General features: G+C 38.4%; 1 protein-coding gene across 5 annotated transcripts in view; it reads left to right on the top strand.

The window, feature by feature from the left end:
- The window catches only part of Lrrc7 (leucine rich repeat containing 7), a 435,124-nt gene that overhangs the window by 318,868 nt on the left and 96,974 nt on the right, over positions 1-19,282 (top strand). For all 5 annotated transcript variants that reach the window (XM_076933445.1, XM_076933443.1, XM_076933446.1 and 2 more), the window contains exons 9-11: positions 6,821-6,895; positions 13,469-13,613; positions 18,278-18,350. In XM_076933445.1, the coding sequence (XP_076789560.1) occupies positions 6,821-6,895; positions 13,469-13,613; positions 18,278-18,350 (293 nt within the window). The remainder of the gene's footprint in view (positions 1-6,820; positions 6,896-13,468; positions 13,614-18,277; positions 18,351-19,282) is intronic.

Genomic DNA, 19,282 nt, shown 5'->3' with positions numbered 1-19,282 from the left:
TTCAGAGGGGCATGCCTTACTCCAGAGCTTACAGCTGCCAGTGTAGATCTCACAACTAAAATAGGGTGAAGACCGTTTATGGGCTTGCCAATAAGAAAATAACTGATTCATTTTTCATTTGTTGAAATATCTAAACTGGAAAAAAAAGTATTTCTCTGGTAGAGAAGAAATAAAAGTGTCTATATTTTTGGAGTTTAGCTCTTAGGAATGTGTAATGACAGAATAGCAAATAAAGTATATGTAAATATTTTCAGCATTTCAAATGTTGGGATGAGGAAAACTAGTCTATTACAAAAATCCATATAGCTTGATCCAAATATAATATCCATTAATGAGCATTTATACATCACCTGAAGATTCTAGAACAAAACATTGCCCTGGCTATTACAAATTTTCTGCCTTGAAAGTACAACCATGAAGTTTTCTTTAATCAATTAGTCATAAATGTCATGAGTGTAACTCTTGTGTTTATACATTGATTTTTTTTCCTTCCTTATACTCTTTTTGTCTGTTACAAATAGGCACCAAATCTGACATATGCAGATATTTTCTAGGGTCCAGTTTCAGTGTGGAGGGCATAGAGCCTCTATAAGTCCCTTTCCCTGCTGCATCGGAGCAGGTTTAAGAGTGGTGGTAGGCTCAGGCAGAGCAGGCAAGATAGTACTGCTACATTCTTGTGAAAGTAGCAGGTGGGAGAGCATAGATAAAAGGGGCAACAGAAACAGTGATGAATGAAACTATGATGTAGCTGCTGCTAGAAGGGACCCAGGCTGAGACTGTCCACAGATAAGAGATAAAGGGATGGGGGTAGGGGGAGCAGGCTGAGATTATGCATAGATAGGAAATGAAGGGAACCAAGGGAGGCAGGCTGAAACTGTGCATGTGTAGGAAACTGGAGGTTGCAGAGACCAGAAGAGATCAAGAGACCAAAAGACAGGTAAAAAATGTCATACAAATGTGGGAGAGCTAGATGTAGTGAATGAGAATCAGAAAGCTTACTTAAAAATACATAAATACAGGGCACTAAATTTAAACTAAATGTGCACCCAACTCAACTTCAGTTAGGTCCTAAGTGAACAACTTTATGCCACAGGAATGTGTTTTTAGGGGGTGGGAAAGAGACAATATTTAGAAATTTGTTATTGCTGTTTTTGATAGGCAGAGGGTAAATGGTTTGTTGTTGCTTGGTTTTTTTTTTTTTTTTTTTTTTTTTGCCTTATTTTTTTAGTCAAATTCATACTCTTTACCCTTAGCCAAGTAGTATGACTAAAAGTATGAGCTATTAAATCCCCTGGCAGCAGAGAAATAAAATAAAGAAGAAATCTGTGCAGTAAGAGAAATGTCTTAGCTAACTGTCTTTAGACCATTATCTGCTAAGTTTGGTAACCATCCACATAGTAGCCTAAGGTTCAAGTTTCAGATGTCTAGAGTCAGCCTACTTGGACGGTCACTACTTCAGGGAGCAGTAGTGAAAGTGGAGAGAGAATAAAGAGAGTTTGGACATGGGTGAAAAATCATCTCCAGAGTGCAAGGCAATTTCCTGGAGACAGTCACTGAATAACAAGCATCCAACCCCCACTTATGGCATTTGTCATGAATATAGAGTGAGGTCAAAGCCAAATTGTAGCTTTCTCCAACAAATCTTGGTACAGTTGCAGAAAAGGCAGAAAGTTTTGTTGAACCCAAGCTAAGCTCAAGACAATGCCAAGAATTTGCTAAATGATATGCTGAGAGACTGTTAATAATGCATCTATGCCTGGAAGGAAGGGGAGGGGTCAATAGAGCATAAGGGCAGTCAGTGAAAAGCCACACTGCTAATTGCTGTATGGGTCTTCTAGAATACTGGGCTAAGTGAAACAAACATACAAAGAGGAGTCGTCAACAAACAGTGTCAAGACCGCACACAGTTCAGACTGCAGGAGTGATACTGATGATCATTGAGATGACAGTCTGGGTATTATCTTAAGAGAGTAACTGACAAGGATTCAAGGAAACTATCAATTATGAGCATGGGTTGCTTTTTTTTTGTTCAACTCAGATGAGCCTTCAAGAGGCATTCCCATGAATAAGTTGCTTTGGGTGGAGCAGGAAACAAAGGGGACAAGGGAGTTCAGATCGGAGCTTCCAGCATCTCAGTATTCCAAGCCCATTGCTGTTGTTCAAATACCAACAGCAGGAAGGATGTCTGTGCCAGCCAGAGATCTGCAAATAGGCTTAGGATGACCAGATGGCAGAAGTAAGCATGAAAAATGCAGAAAGTGGGGCTCCTCGTGCCTACAGGGCACAGGGAGAGGACACAGAGTAAACATGTTCTATATAATAAAATATATATAAATAAAATATAGTAAACAGTGTAGCATGTTCTATATAATCTGAGACTTGTAGTTACTGTGTCGTGTAAGACTTTACAAACGGGAGTGAGCACACTGACATAACTCCTGACGGCAGTGAACTTACAGGCTGGATGATGTAAATGGCTATCACTTTTAGAGAAAGTAAAACCAGTAAAAATATTATGAGATGAGAATATACTTGTTACATAATTTTCATTCTTAAATTTAGAGTCTGGCAAGGTCAATTAACTTGAGGCCTAAGTGGATGTAGTGCTATAAAGTGAAGTGTCTGAAACCAGAATCTCATCCCTTGACTAAGCCAGGAAATGTGAACTATGTGGCCATAGCTCCCAAGAGGACTGCTTCAAATTCTTAGTTCTCTGGTCTGGGATGTAACAGACCCTTAATACATGCTGAGGGAATTTGTCAAAGAAGTCAAAACCAAATTCTGGCATCTGACCTCTTCCTACTCAAAGGTTATACCTGAAAAACAACATGTACATGTGAATCGCCTGTCATTTTCCCCAGAATGATTCTCTGCTCCTGAACTTAGTCACCATAGTTCACATAGCTTTAGATAGTTAAAACTTGGGGTATATGTATTTGCTTCTTTATGCATGAGAAGCTATGAAATGAAGATTAAAGCCAACTCACCAAATACTGCACACTAAGTGGTTTGAACATGGATAAACCGTTTTCCACAAAGGTTTATTTTTCAGATGCTTAGTCTAGGTATGGCAGTGCCAAGAAATGACTGAACCTTTAAGAGATAGAGCCTGACTGAAGATAAGACACTGGAGGTCTTTCCCTTAACAGAAATTAATGTAGTCTTTACATGAGAAGTAGCTAGTCCCAGGAGAGCAAGCTGCTCTAGAGAGAGCCAGCTTGTATTTTCCCTTTCTTTGTGCTACAGTTAGTTCTTTTGCTGTCCTCTGCTATGTTGTAATACAGCCAGAGAGATGCTCGTGAAACAGAAGCCATAGCCGCCCAAATTTGGGACTTGGCAAACCTCTTTACTTAATAAAGTATCAGCCCTTGGGTATTTTGCTGTAACAATAGAATTGGACATAAGCGAAAACTCTCAGAAGTCTCCCTATGTAGGTGGTGCTACTGTCATCACCTAGAACTGAGGAAGAACCTGAGCTAAGAAAGGGATAACTTGGATCTGCCTGTCCCCCAACCCAAGACTTCAATGTTACTGCTACTGCCTAGCCACGATGGCACCTCCCTCAATGATTGATTAAAATGTGTTAGTGAAAATAATCTGTAGAAAAACACCTTGATGGGGCTTGGACTGAGTTGTTAGAGTTTTTCCAACATGCGCAGAACCTTGGCTTGGTCCCTAGCATCATATAAATTAAGTATGGTGGCACATGCCCAGAGTTTCAGAAATTCAAAGTCATCCTTGGCTACACAATGAGTTTGATGCCTGCCTGGTCTTTGTGAAGCCCAGCTCAAAAAGACAAATAAGAACTTTCAAAGTGTCTTACTATAGTGACTGTTAGCTTTTGTTGTTAATTATCATTTATGCTTTCCTAGGCAGTTACATGTTTATTTGATAGAGGAACCACTGTGTCTGAAAGAAGATTAGATTATTTCCTTTGGAAACATCTAACTTGGAACATTACCTGCCCACTCATGTAGACTTTGTTCTGTTCCTGTGACTCTGATAATTATTTCTAGTCCAAATGTGGAATCAAATGAAACCATCCCTGCTTCCCTATAACAACTCTACTGCGTTTAAAGATGAGTGTCTGTGGCAGCCATTCATCCCCACTCTGGACCATGTGGGTCACCTTCTTCTCTAGAACTACCTCACAGAAGGGCTGCATTCATTCACCTTGTTGAGGACATCTTAGCACTTGGGCATTCATGGGAACCTAAATTTTGTCACTGACACATGACATGCTGGCATGTGGGAAAGAATGTTCAAAGACTCAGACACAAGACAACCCCACCACTATCTGATTATGTTCTTGGGTGTTGTAGCATGTTCTTATGTAGAAGAGGAATCCTTGGAGTGAACGGAGTCACAGTGAATACCAGGATCACTCTTGACTTAAATTCTCTAGTTTACTCGATGCTTCCTTTTGTCTCCAGACTTCTGGGCTCCTTCTGGGCACATAAGACTCTAAGTGAGATTTTGCTAACTGCCACTTTTTGATAACTGGACAGATTTCTAGAATCTTTAGATCTCTTGCTATGCTAATTTTACCATTTCACATATTGACTTTCCTTCCCTGCTCCATGTCATCTTTCCTTCTATTCCATCAATACACTCATCTGATTATTTAAATAGATATATTAAACTCATAGACATTAAAATATTCATAAGAGCTTATGGATTAAAGTATTTTAATTAATTATGAATCAATTACATTCTCTCAGCAGTGCCTTTCATGATTGCCACTGGAATACCTATTTGTTCACTCAACAATTACTGAAATATAACATCATTTTCTTCCTATATTACTGAAAGTGGATGAATTAAAACAAAGCTTTAAATTTTTATGAGCATGTTAGTGGAATTGATTCTGAAATAAAACAGAGAAGAATAAAATTAATGTAACCTTGAAACAGGCCCAGACCCTATGGAGGTGACCTTTCTGTCTCTGAAGAAATTACCAGGAGAGGTTAGACAATCTCAAGTCATGTCATACATCACAGCTGAGAGAATCATAAGTGGGCTTTTCATCAAGTGCTGAACAATTTCAGCCATCCAATTTTGTGTATCAGGGTTTCAAATATGGGCTATGAAATTCATGAATAAAACATTGGCCACTTGTGAGAGCCAAAGGGCTTGTAATAAAGCAAGTATGTTGTTAAATAAAAGGTTTAAGTAAAAGTGGAAGAAAGTTTCTTAAGCTGAAGGTAGGCTTTTTTTTTTTTTTTTTTTTTTTTTTGAGGTGCAGATTTTAGATGTTACCCAACAAAAATGAAAAGGTAAAGGGTGAAAACAATTTAAGCACCAATGTTCAAGATATTCAGAGGTAATGAAGTCATTTGTAAAAGGAAAAAAAGCCCCTGGCACATATGTAGCAGACATATCTGTCTTATCTGGCCTCAGTGGGAGAGAGGATACACCTATGAGACTTGATGCTTCAGGGAAGAGGAATGACAGGGTGGTGGGAGTGCCTTCTGAAAGGGAAGAGATGATAGGGTGAAGAACTCTGGGGGAATCGGGAGGGAGCAACATTTGGGATGTAAATAAATAAAATAATTAATTTTAAAAAAAAAACAACTTTTACTATCCCTTATGGGGTGTGTGTCAAGCAACATTCTTAGTACTATTATAAAATCAAAATATCTCTTAAAACGTTGAAGATGCTCTACATTCTACAGTAATCCACGTCCAGAATTTTAAATATTCATGTAAAATAAGCACCTACATATTATTCATATGCACATTTGCTTTTACTTTTACTGAATCCTGAAATTATATATGTACCAAGTAGTACTTTAAAATAAATTTCTGTATGATTTTTGTCAGTAGAGGCCGAATTTGTATACCACTTCTCAGATCTGTGCGCCCACAATCACCTAGGTTTCTCAACGAAGGGTCTGGGTGGGAGAAAGTTCCAGCAGCCTGACCTGAATAGAGAAGTAACTCCTCACGGGTCACTGTAAGGCTAGAGAGTGCCTCACAGGTCACTGTAAGGCTAGAGAGTGTCTCAGAGGTCACTGTAATGATAGAAAGCACCTCACAGGTCACTGTAAGCCTTTGCATCATCATCAAGAACAACAGTTCTTTGGTGATCAAATGAAAAGATGGGAAGTTAAAGGCTAGAACGATGACTATCACACCACAGTTCTGCAATGCTCTGTGCCCACAGGTGTTCTGTATATGGTGCTCAGACACACAGTAAGAACCTAATGTGTGTGAAGAGCCACAGAGAGGATACATGTCCATGTTTCAAACAGTAGTGCTTTGGCTTTCAAATGCTGATGCCACTTGGGCTGGCTCAGCATTTAGTAGTAAGGACTCCTCTTTCAGAAGACCCAGGTTCAATTGCCATCATCCACATTGAGGCTCAGGAATCTGATGCCCTCTTCTGGCCTCCACAGGCACTGCAAACATATGGTACACAGACATACATGCAAGTAGAACACCCATACACATAAATAATAAATAAATGTTAATTTTTTTAATGGGAAAGGCTTAAGTTATGTGAAGAATAAACTTACCGTGTAATTTTAAAAGAATTAGTGATATGAAAGATAACCAAAATATATTAAAGAAATAGATTAAGATGCTTGGGTAATAGGTCTTAAGTTTTATAATTGTTCTGATTGATTCCAGATAATTATAGGTCTGTACTTTCCTTCTATACTGGGTATTTTTGAATGTCTGTTAACCATGAAATTTCTTAGATTAATAATAGATTCCTAAATAAAGGCTCAAGATTCAAGAAATGACATCTAATACCTATAATCAGGGAAAACTGATTTGGTTTGTCTTCCTCTCTTTCTCTCTGTCTCTCACCCAGCCTGAAGTTCTGGATCAAATACAGAATTTGAGGGAGCTTTGGATGGATAACAATGCATTGCAAGTGCTGCCTGGGGTACGTAAGCTTTGCCACACATTGTTCTGACTTGCTGAAGGTTGATTATGTTTTAAATCCTTAATCCCACATCTCCATTCCCAGTGCTTGGAAAGCAAATTAACACTTTTTAGGGCCTTGAGCACTAAGTGCTTCTCACAGGTTTGTCTTTAACCTTCTATGTCTTTTGTGACTTGCAAAAAGAAAAAAGCTATAATTTCTCTTGAAGTCCATTATCCTACTCAGTGGATTTTAAAAGCTGATAAAGTCACAGTTGTATTCTTAATATGCATTTCATTTCACAAAGGCAGCCTTATTCTCACAGGTAACCATACAGCTGTCTTTCCTCTTCCTGCTACAACTCTCCACAAATGAAATGGCTTTCTCTGTTTGTTTCTTGTCCAGTAGAGCCCACTTAGACCTTTGAAAGTCACAAGTATCCAATAATCACACAGTATCCAATAAAAACTGAACCAGAGTCAGGTTTTCCTTCTGTGAGAGGGTGATTCCACTACACCTCTCTGGGCAGGTTCAACTGTAGGAACTGAAGTTCCATCTAGTGAGAGAATGATTTCCGGTGACAGCCTTGCTAGAAAGGGTATGTGTTCACACATCCAACAGACAAACCCTTTCCTGGCCGCCTCAACATACACGTCACTCAATTAAGGGTCCAGACAAGTGGAGAGAATTATTTTTCAGCCAAAACTGAAGTTTTAATATTTCTTCAAAGTAAATTTTTCTCCTTTTGAATTTACTTTAAATTAGTTCAGAGGTAAGATGCTTAAGACATTTGTTCTCTATAAATAAGCATGAGACTATAGAAAAGGAGATATACCAGGGGAAATTAAGGATTTTTTTTTATTTGAAAGGGCTACATCTATAGCATCACATGCATAAACTGAGAAGTTTGTACATCCCATGCTTAGTGATTTATACAAGACAGTTTATTAATATGATTAGAAACTATGTCAGAGTCACTGAGGTCATATAGCCAACTCCCTCAATTGTATTGTTTGGGAGACTCATGTAATAATAACTCCAGAAATGAAAATGTATGAGTTTAAATGTTTTGTTACTGTTTGTTTGTTTGTTTGTTTGTTTGTTTGTTTTTGGATTTCAAGACAAAGGTTTTTCTGTGTAGCCCTATCTATTTTGGAACTAGCTCTGTAGACCTGGCTGGCCTTGAACTCAGAGATTCTCCTGCCTCTGCCTCTTGAGTGCTAGAATGAAAGATGTAGACCACCACACCTGGCTTAAGCAGTATTTTTTTTTACTTGTCTGCTGTTCTGATATTTTATTGCAGTCTGTTGCTGTTTGCTTGATAAATTTTATCACAGGTAAATATATAGAGAATGCCACAGTCTATGCAGGTCTGAGTCACAAGCAGTTTCAGACATCCACAGAATATCTTATAACTTATCCCTGTGAATGAAGGGAGGCCAGTATATGTAGAGTCCTGGAGAATGCAGATAAAACATCTCAATTCCTGAAGTCAGAATGTTACCTAGCTGCAAGTTTTCAGCAGCTTCTTGAATATATTCATTTTCGCAAAGCCACTTACTTTGCATTTACTGTGTGTCATGCGCTGCCTAACTATGCTTATAAATATTCATTCTTTGGATCCTCAAAGAAACCCTATGAGTAGGTTCAGTCCAGCCCAGGTCACAGAACCAAGGAGCCCTGGACTGTAAATCAAAGCAGCTGCTTTTGTAGAGTACTATCTGACCTCACAGTGTGTCAGTGTGTTCTCTGGAGCTTGTAGAAGGTACAGGTGAGAGTCAGGGTCACTGAGCTTTCTGTAGCGGTTATATTTGCAGAATCCAGAGGTCTAAATAAGTAAAAGGTGAGACAGACAATCTTTCTAGCCTGTTTCTTTTGAAAATTTTGCATCTAATCCGATAGCTCAGCTGTAGTCCATGGCTAATTTTATTTAGTATGCTTTAATTAGACAATTTTGCTATGCCCTTCATGTGAATTCTCCATTCCAATTTAAGTGGCCCCAGATCTACATGGCTTTGACAGCCTGTTCATGTCCAGTCCAACCTGTCAATCAGTCTCAAAGATGAATAACCTTAGTGTTTACTGAAAAGAGATGTGGAGGGAAAACGAAACCACTTTTTTCTTTGCTCGTGCATCCTAACATATTAAGTTAATATACTTTTAGAAGTCTAGACTCAAGGGCTGAAGAGATGGTTCAGTGGTTAAGAGCACTGGCTACTCTTCCAGAGATCCTGAGTTCAATGTCCAGCAACCACATGGTGGCTCACAATCATCGGTAATGGGATCCAATACCCTCTTCTGGTGTGTCTGAAGACAGTGACAGTATACTCACATACATAGTCCAGACTCTTGCTTTCTGCTCATTTTCCATAACTCAGAGAGGCAAATAGAATGATCAAATATTTCCTCCTCTACAAAGCTCTATCCACAGATATCGACCAAATGGTGCATGAACTTATTATATTGTTTCTAAATAGTCTGGCATCTTTCTCATCTTGTGATTTCCACTCTTTTTTCTGTCATTCACTTGTGGACCCTCTGCTCCCAGAGTAGTGCTGAAGCAAGAAAAATCTTCCCAAGGTTTGGAGACCTTTGCTGCAGGATAGGATGCCACTTTTGGTCACTCTGAAACTGGGTGGAAGCAGACATTTGAGGAGCTAACCCTTAAGAATGGAGAAAAAGAAGGTTGCAGGTGGCATGTCCCCCACCCAGAAGAATGACATTTGATAAAAGCTGCCACTTTATTATCATGTCCCACCCCAAGGTGATATGAGCAGGATGAGACCCTGAGTTAATGAGGGGCATGGAGGACAGGATGACCTTTTATTCAGTCTAAGTAAGGCTCTGTTTCAGCACCAGCCATCATTCTTGGAGCAACCTGAAAAGGTCATATAGAAAGCATGTGCTTGTGTGTGTTCTTCAACAATGAAGAACCTTCTCTATTCTCCAGCTTCTGGAAACACTGCATGCAGCTTTCCTGGCCTCTTAAGATTCCCTCTTTTGATGAAAGTCTCTTCACTGAAGGTCAAAGCTCAATTCTGGGCAACCTTCTGTTCCTCTAATAACCCACAAATGCAGAATGCAAATACCCAACCCCTCAGCCCCTGCCCAGACACCTGTGAGTTGGGGGAACAGAACTGTTGGGAAGTTTTGCTGGGAGGAGTTCTCACAACTCCCTCACAGGCTACAATGTCCAGATCTGCTTCCTTTCTTTTCTGCCTTTCCTGTCCTCTATTGCTGATTCTCAGAGGACTCCATCCTGAATTTCAGTCATTGTCTTTGCTTCCTAGGGAACTTCATCCACAACCTTAATCTCCAAAGCATTAGTGCCTGTTAGAAGACAGCTATGGACAGTGGCTGTAAGATGGACTGGAGAATCTTCTTTCCTAGCAGGCCCAGGGAAAGGCAGGGATGGGTGGGGGTCACTGTAGTTGGTCTGATTGTAAATTGTATTATATGAAAATAGAATATTAAGTTAAAAATATATAAAATCCTTAGCTCAGTGCCAATCAGTTTGATTAATTTTTGCTGGCTTATTTATACTCTGCCAAATAAGTAAAGACAAATAGTAAGTTGTCCATAGATGGATCAAATGAGTGAACTGCCAAGCGACCAAAATGCATGAGGCACTTATCTGCAAACATCCTGAAACAAAGGAAGATGGCAGCTTGTACCCAGTTGTTTACTGTTGTACACCTACAAGTTGAGTGAGCACAGGTAGAAGCTGAAACCCCCAACCCTATGGAGTCAGTCAGAAATCCTTGATTTGACTTCACATTTTCTTGACACCACCCTTCTTCCTCCTCATGTCCACTGCCTTAGGTATATAGCTACTACACACAAAATAATACTCTGACCAGCAGTCAGTAGTTCCTTGGTACCTAGGGGATTCTTCCAAGATCCTGTATACCACAGACCAAAATCCACAAATGCTGAGGCTCCTTATAAAAACTGATGAAATGCTTCCATCTCACCATTTGGATCTTCTAAATATCTTAAATCCTCTCTAGATTCTGGAAAATAGCCACAACAGTGTAAATGTTAAACTAACCATGCTATTTAGAATGTAGTAGCAAGGGGGAACTCTTGACTATTTCTTTGTATGTGGTTTTTTTGTTTTGGTACAGTCTCCCATTTGTCTTGAGTTTGCCTAGAATTTTCTATTACTTTGTATATTTCTGATGTATGATTGGTTATAGATGCCCCAAGCATCTAGTGGGCTTCCTTGATTCTAATCATGAATCTGCCTTTTTGCATGTTCCCTGGAGTTACTTTTTTTCAAGAACAGATCTGATCAATTCATGCCCAGTCTTACAAACCTTTTTGTAGCTCCTCCACCTGCAAGATAGAGTCTTTGTGGCCCTGTAATATTCCTTTTCCTGAAAACCTGAGCTTAGCACACATTTCAGTTTCCCTGAGTTATTAATTCTTTCAGCATGCCATAATTTTCCAAGCTTCTCTGTGAATGTGAAAGCTTTTCTCTCTTCCAGGTTCCCTCCTTTTCTTTCCTTGTGTGCTAGTATGAGTGTGTGTGTGTGTGTGTGTGTGTGTGTGTGTGTGTGTGTGTACATCTGTGTACACACATGCAGAGTCCTGAGATAGATGTTAGGTGACTTTCTCAATGAGTCTTCATCTTATTTTTTGAAATAGCATCTCTTGCTATACCTGGAGCTCACTGGCTCAGGTAGACCAGCAATAACAGGTCTGTCTCTTCTTCCCTAGCACGAGTGTGAGCATTTGCCAGTATGCCTGGTTTCAGTATGAGTACCTGGGATTGAACTGGGGTTTTCAGGATTTTGCCTCAAACACTTTACTTACTGAACCATCTCAATACCTTTGAGTTTCCTCTTTCTTGACAAATAACAACTGTTGGACAGTCTTGTTTTTCTCTCCTTTCTTCTTTGATATTTCCCATATGAATTTTCATGTACCTATAAAGATTATTTGTAATTGTTTCTTTGGATGTTGCCCTCTCTAATGTAAAAACTTCCCTAAAGATAAAAACCTTGTTTTGACAATTATGGTGTTGAATAGTTATGATTAAAGTCCTTGGAGGAAGGAAGCAGAAATGATTTGAGTTGAAGACCAGCCTGTACTTCACAATGACAATTCGATTCAAAATTTTAAAATATGTTTGTCTTTATCTATGTCTTCCCAGACATAGCTACTCATGATATTGTCTGCAATACATAACACAGATAGTAGCATATAATAGCGAGTCTCGGAAATGGATAGTAAATGAGCAGAATGTTGAAACTCTAATACATGGAGGGGTCTCAGTGACCACCATGGCCAGCAGAGTGATGATCTGTAGGAAGCAAGAAAGTAGTTCAGTTCAGCATGAGTAAGTACCTAATGTTGGTTCAAACTTTGGAAGTCTGACCCTGAGCAGATTATTTTAGGCATATTTAAACAATGCACAATTTGGTGAAAACTTTCCAGGTGATAATTAACTCAATCCCATATGCAAAATGAAGCAAACATAAATCTCTTTGAAGAACAAAGTAAGTTAAATGAAGATCAGATATACTACATCAAAACTCTTTGTAAAGCTGACACCTTCCATACAGATGGGTTCTGTAGATGGACTAAGAAAAACAAGTGTATGATAAGGGTCTGGGGGAGGGTTGAGTGCAGTCTTAACCACAAAGATCTTACAAAGGTAATCAGGCTATTAATATCTTCTCCCAGACTTCTGGATGGATGACAGGCTATGTATTCTTTTTCTTTGATGGAAAAATCCTGTGTATTTAATATTCCAGGTTTCCCTAGTCCTTATCTATAAGTACAAAAACCTCCTTGCCTCCCATACTCTAATTAGCAGAATCGAGTCCAAATTATAACACTAATTCTTTCTGAGGCATCTAAACATTTAAGGTCAATATGCAATGTTCAGTGCTCCATTGGCAACTTTGAGAACTGTTGTGCTCTGTCTGCTGTGTTGACTCAGAATTTATCTGTAACCACTGCAATGAGATATAATTCACAGGCATTTACAATTCAGTGGATTTTTTAGCAGACTCACAATGTCCTATAAACATCATCATAACCTAACTTTAGAACATTTCTATCACCCTTGAAAGAAATCCTAAATCTTTGGCAATCTTCTCTACTTTCTGTCTATAAATTTACCAGTTTTGGAGATTGCATATGAGTGTAATCTATGATGTGTGGGTTTTTGTGACTTGTACCTTTCAAAGTTCATCTATTTTGAAGCACATTTCAACACTTCACTCACTGTTACTGCTAAATAGCATCCATTATGTGGGCAGGCCACTTTTGCCTTCTTATGCAGTCACTGAGGCAGGATTAGCTGCTGTGAATAATGTATCCATGACCATTTGTGTGTGCATGTGGTTTTGTTCAGCAGAATATGTCTAGAGGTGTGTAGGTCATGTAGGGATTTTGTGTTTTCAAATGGGTACACTCGTATCCATTTCCAACCAGTGTACATTTGATCAACGCGTCCATACCCTCCCTATTGCTGTGGTGGCGTAAAAATTAATTTCACAAAATTGTGGTTTTTACAGCTTCAAGAGTTACACCTTATGAAAATTCCCTCAACTAACCCTGAGTTTATGCACTGTCTTCAAGTCTATAGGGAAGTTAAAGATGTTGGTATACCTGGATATGTCAAAAAACAGGATAGAAACAGTTGACATGGATATTTCTGGATGTGAAGCCCTCGAGGACCTCTTACTATCATCCAATATGTTGCAACAGCTGCCTGACTCAATAGGTGAGGCTGTAACATTTTGTCATGAGTAATTATGTCAAGTGTACAGTTTTCTTTTTTGGCAGTATAACTTGTTCATGCATGTAGATAATATACTACTAGCCTGACAATGAATTAGCAAATTTACCATGCAAGATTATAAAATGGTATACTACAAATACCTTAACATTAGCTGCCAAGTCCAACTCTGTTACTAGTAAATTGGTAAATCTTAAAATTATCAAGTGTCCTGAATTGCATAGTGTTGTTATGAGAAGTATGACTTTAGATGTTGGAGTTGTTTGGTGATGATGGGTGTATTTTAACATTGGAATAACAGGTAAATAACACAAAAAATGTGTGAATATAAATTAGATTCTTAGTTCCATTATTTTTAAAAGACACAGTGTCCTTAATATGTTGTAAGATGCTTGTCAGTAGAAATAATTGTCAGTATAGCATGCACACTAGGGTTTTTATGAATTTTATAAGTTATAAAGTACTGAGTAATGAGTAATCCTTTTATATTCTTCCTATTGTTTTTGCGATGTCTCAGGTAGGAGAATAAACATCGGTTCACTTAACTTTGAAAAGGGGATTTTAACCTATTTGCAGTAGATGTGCCATGTATTCAGCAACTTGCTAGTGTTTCTGGGAGTTAAGTCACAAGCTAAGTAGTCCAATGGGAGGGAAACTTGATGACAGGGCAGTTTCCCTGTTCCCTTCTGTATTTTATACCACTTTAACCATTCCCTCAGGCTGATGGAGAACACTGCTTTTAACAAAATCACACTAGTTTTTCTCACAAATTGGCTGACTTTTTATTTACATAATCAACACATTTCCAACAGTGTTTCTCCAACCATCAGATGTAACAGAAATCTTCATGAAACCTCTCACTTCCCAGCTGCATCTCATGAGGTTCTGGTGCAGTGAGGATTCTGGGATCTGATCTGAATGTTAGTCACCTTAGACGAAACTTGTGATGGGTACATAAAGATCTGGTGTGTGTGTTGCAATGTTGTAGCTTGTCAGCTACAAAGAGCATTGTCTGTTCGCACAGCAGAATGGCAGTATATGCCTACACCTTCAGTACCACTCCATACAACTGAAAATGCATAGCCAATAGCTCCATACTCAGTGCTGAGACTGTGTATCTGGCCTCTAAGAAAAATGAATATTTATCTGAAAATTTAAAAAATCTCACAAGTGTGCAGGAAAAAATGGAGTTAAATAATCATGTTAAAAATGAAGATGTGTCCACTTAAGAAGAGACAAAATTTATACCTTATAAAGCACAAGAGGATGGGAAATTGAAAATAATCCATACAGAAGACAAAAGAAGTTAAAGTAATCATAGAATAGAAAACAATGAGATCACATGTAATAAATCACAGCAAAAGCAGCTCAGAAACACTAGTTACTCACTGAACTGTCCTTTGTATCTCAGTAAAATTTTAAAGGAAATTGTATCTGTGTATCTGCCTAGAGCCTGGTTATAGACACAGACAAACCTTCCTTGGGAAGTTCCCCTATTGACCAACAGACATGAAAGCTTTGGTCCTCCCATTGTAGCTTACAACTGACAATGTTGCAAAACACACACCACAAACACCAACTGGGTGAGAAATGGCACCTCCTCTTTTTTATTAAAACATGGATTATCTATTGAGCCACCACAAATTTTAAAAATAATAGATATGAATTTCCACAAAATTAATAAAATAAAATACAACTAAAACAAAATTTCCATTTCTGTTATGAGTCCTGCAGCTGAGAGTCAGTTGACAGAGAGGCACACTCAGTAACCACTCTGCGTGGTTCCTCCATGTGCTGCTTCCACAAAGAGTGAAATGCCCTCTATTCGTTACTCTTTCAATTTTAATTTTTTAAAAAGTCTTTAAATAGCATGAAAACTCAGTAAATGTGGAATACATAATGTTTTATTTTTTAAACTGTATACTTAGTAATTAAAGCACAGGTTTCACAGTCAAGATACCTGAGTTCAAGTTGCTTGCCAGCTGTGTGACCATTCAAAAAGACATGTGTCTCTGTGTTCCATTGGCTCATCACTGTGTGGAAGCAGCACCATGTGCTCATTTTGAGAAGCTCACTGGGTAATACAATGTTATTAGAAAGGCTCTGACATACCAAGCATTCAATCAATGGCAGCTCCTGTAAGAACTTAGACTTGGGGAGTACCCAGCCATTTGCTTTCAAAGCACTATTACAATGTGTACAGATGCCAAATAAATGTCTACTTTAATAAAAAAAAGCTATTTTAATATTTGATGAGTTCATATTAATTATGTATCTATACAAGAATATCTACAATCACAGTAATAGTTCTCCTCATCCTTTTTGCCAATATTTCAAAGTCAGAAGCATATAAAAAGATAGAGAACACAGAGAGAGCAAACACGGGGGAGGAAGAAAGTCACAAACCTTGGTGAAGATGGTGGTTGGCCCAAAATCAGAGTCCTACTAAGGCTCTAAATCAGTCCAGATTAAATCCTTGGGTAGTGCATGAACAGCAAAATGGCCATGTGAACATAAATCCACAAACTCCAACAGAGCCAAAAGGCCTGGCTTGCCTCTCCTGTAAAGATCCATATGAGAGCCATGTCTCCAAACTGTACAGAAAACATTTGACTGAATCCAAACCTGCCTCAAATTTCCCTCATAATTGCTTCATACCAGAGCCTCAGGTCTTCTGAAAAAGCATGTGGTGACCTGGTTTCCTGTTTTCTTCTCAGCCTTCTGCCATCCACCCTCAGCTTCTTGTGACCTAGCACAGAAGACGCTCAACACTCCCATAACTCCACTGGACAGCTGGAGCACAGAAGTCTGATTAGGGCTGTGAGCTGCAAAATATTCTACTGTGATTCATGGCTCCACTCATAAACAAGCCTGGGTGTCCTTTTACATCCCAGAGCTGATGTTTCAAAACATGCTGGGGGAGCTAAAAATGATTCAGATACCTTTTGAACAGAGATGAATGGGCCAGTAGATGTTCAGACTGGTACGATAAATTTGAACTGTGTGAATGTAATGTTTCCCACATACTATTGTTTTCAAACTGACGAATTAGGCTCCCATATTGCACGTATTTTGCTATAGGAACCTGACAGCAAGGACACCCCTTTTCACCTGTTTCTGAAGAAAATCAGAACATCATAGTACTGTGAATTCACTAGTTCAATGAAATCTCAACCCACAGCTTTAATTCAGACTTCATGTGACTTTCTCCAGCTTTTAAAAAACTATCAAAATACTTTAAAAGGGTGACATGACCTTAATGTCCACATAACATTAGTGTCACAGGATATGCAACACCCATATGCATGTGGGGATAGAACACACACACACAATTTCAGAATAGTTTCAGAGGATCACATTTTCATGTTTCTATGTCAAAAAATTCTAGAAAAACTTTGTTAAAGAAAACGGTTTAATTTTCTTAAAGTTGGCATTCCTCAAAAGGCATTTGATCATGAATATAACATTTTTATGACAAACTTTCTGCAGGACACAGTAATCTACAGCATATTTAAGTAGTTCTCACATAAAGCAAAAGCTAGCCCAGTACTAATGTTCTGTCCTTGGGTTTGGCTATTTAAGGCATATTGATTTATAGGCTGTATAATGGTTGGGTAAGAGGAGTGATTTTGCCAAAAGTGGCTCTTCTCCCATTACTGTGTGGTGATTGTACATTAAGGTGACAGGAGAGCAAGCCATAAAAAGTATGCAGGGCACGGATCAGACAGTGAAAAATAAGGTGTTATGGAGCTAAGGAGATGGCTCAGGGTTAAAGTACTTGCCAGTCAAGTAAGGACTAGACTTTAGCTCCCAAGCACCCAGATAAATGGTAGTCCACTTGTAATCTGAGCCTCAGAAGGTGGAGAAAGAGGATCCTAGAGCAAGCCTGCAAGCCAGATAAGTAAAAATCAGCCAGGTCTAGGTAAGACAGAGATAAACTGATCTCAATAAAGAAAGAAGGTATAAAAGCAATCCTAAAAAACTCTAGACACCAACCTTGGCCTACACATGCATACACATATGCAAGTACACATACACAAAAGCACACACATCTCTCACACATACCACATACACATGAAAAAGATAGTTCTAACATTAATCCCCAGCCAGCTCGATGTGATGTATTAAAAATTACACACTAATCAAGTTCAACATTTCTGGAATCTCAGAGAGCATGACTCATGTGTGGTCATTTTCCAAGTCTGTAATCATAAGAACTTCATTGCAGGACCTTTCTTACCCCTCGCTGGCTGTTACACTCCAACAAGATTTAGATGTTTCCAGTCTGCAATACAACAAGAAAATTAGTTATTGGTGCTTAGGAATTAATTCAATATTAAATCTCAGCTAACTCAAAATGTTTCTACTACTCCATTTGCAGAAGAACAGGAAAAGAAGATGTGGGTGTATCTCTTAACAAACGCATGAACCTTGGTTTGTTTACTTGTCTGCTCTGATGTTACTTACTTCCATGACATGTGATTTTTTTACAACAAAAACCCAAAGTTAGTCTGTGTCTGTTTGTGTGCTGTGTATGCAAAACAGGCCAGTCAGAACACTATGTATTTCTCATGAGTGATTGATCCACTGATTTCCTTCTATGTCATTCCCTGCTCTGAGGTATTAGTAAAATTTCTTCTCTGTTTTAGGATTGCTGAAAAAGTTAACAACTCTAAAAGTAGATGACAATCAACTTACAATGCTACCCAACACAATCGGAAAGTAAGTACCCAAACCATCCCATCAGCCTGGGTGTGACCAGAAATATCAAAACATAGCTGCAGATTCTTCATTTATACTGTATTTCTTCTGGTTGATGTTTGTATACATCTTTGTGCATACTTTATATCTGACCACTGAATCAGCTACTGCTATAAAGCATAATGAAAAATTGCCAGTCATGAACCTTTCTCAAGCAAGTAAGTATCAGATCTGCAATTACACTGTTAATGGTATTTTCCAGAAAGTATCAACCTGATACTTTTTTAAACTGAGTAGCAGATACAAATTCACTTAAATATTTCTTATAAAAGGGAATAAAGTTTTTAAGTCTTGGTAATAAGTATATATAGAAATTACACTCTAATAATTTTGTGTATATAGAAGCTTGATATATTTTTAGATACCAAAGAGAAAAGCATTTGCTTATCCAGCATCAAAAGAAAAGGAAAAAACAAAAAACTTGGACTGTATAGCTGGTTTAGCAGTTAAGAGCACTGACTGTTCTTCCAGAGGTCCTGAGTTCAATTCCCAACAATGGCTTACAACCATCTGTAATGAAATCTGATACCCTCGTCTGGTGTGTCCAAAGACAGCAACAGTGTATTCACTGTTAAAAAGTAAATAAATCTTTTAATAAAACTTGAATAAAATCTCTACATTGCCTTAAAGGGTAAAACATATTCACATTTTTTATGAACTGATTTGAACGTAAATTGCTAACAGCATGTAGTTTAAAATACATTATGGACTATTATGTTCTTTCTGTGTTTCACTGAAGTGATTCTATTGACAACGTATGAAATGAGATATCAAAACAAGCCATCTCCAGCCAGAACTCATGTGGGATCATTCCTGTGAGGCCATTCCATCGGGTTTTGGCCACCTCATCCTGGTGTGGCTTATATAAGCCTTTTCACATGACAGAGTTCAGT

This window comes from Arvicanthis niloticus, chromosome 4 (genome assembly GCF_011762505.2).
Source record: "Arvicanthis niloticus isolate mArvNil1 chromosome 4, mArvNil1.pat.X, whole genome shotgun sequence".
Classification (NCBI taxonomy): domain Eukaryota; kingdom Metazoa; phylum Chordata; class Mammalia; order Rodentia; family Muridae; genus Arvicanthis; species Arvicanthis niloticus.
Note: the sequence above shows the minus strand (reverse complement) of the source record. Positions and strands in the feature narration are given on the sequence as shown.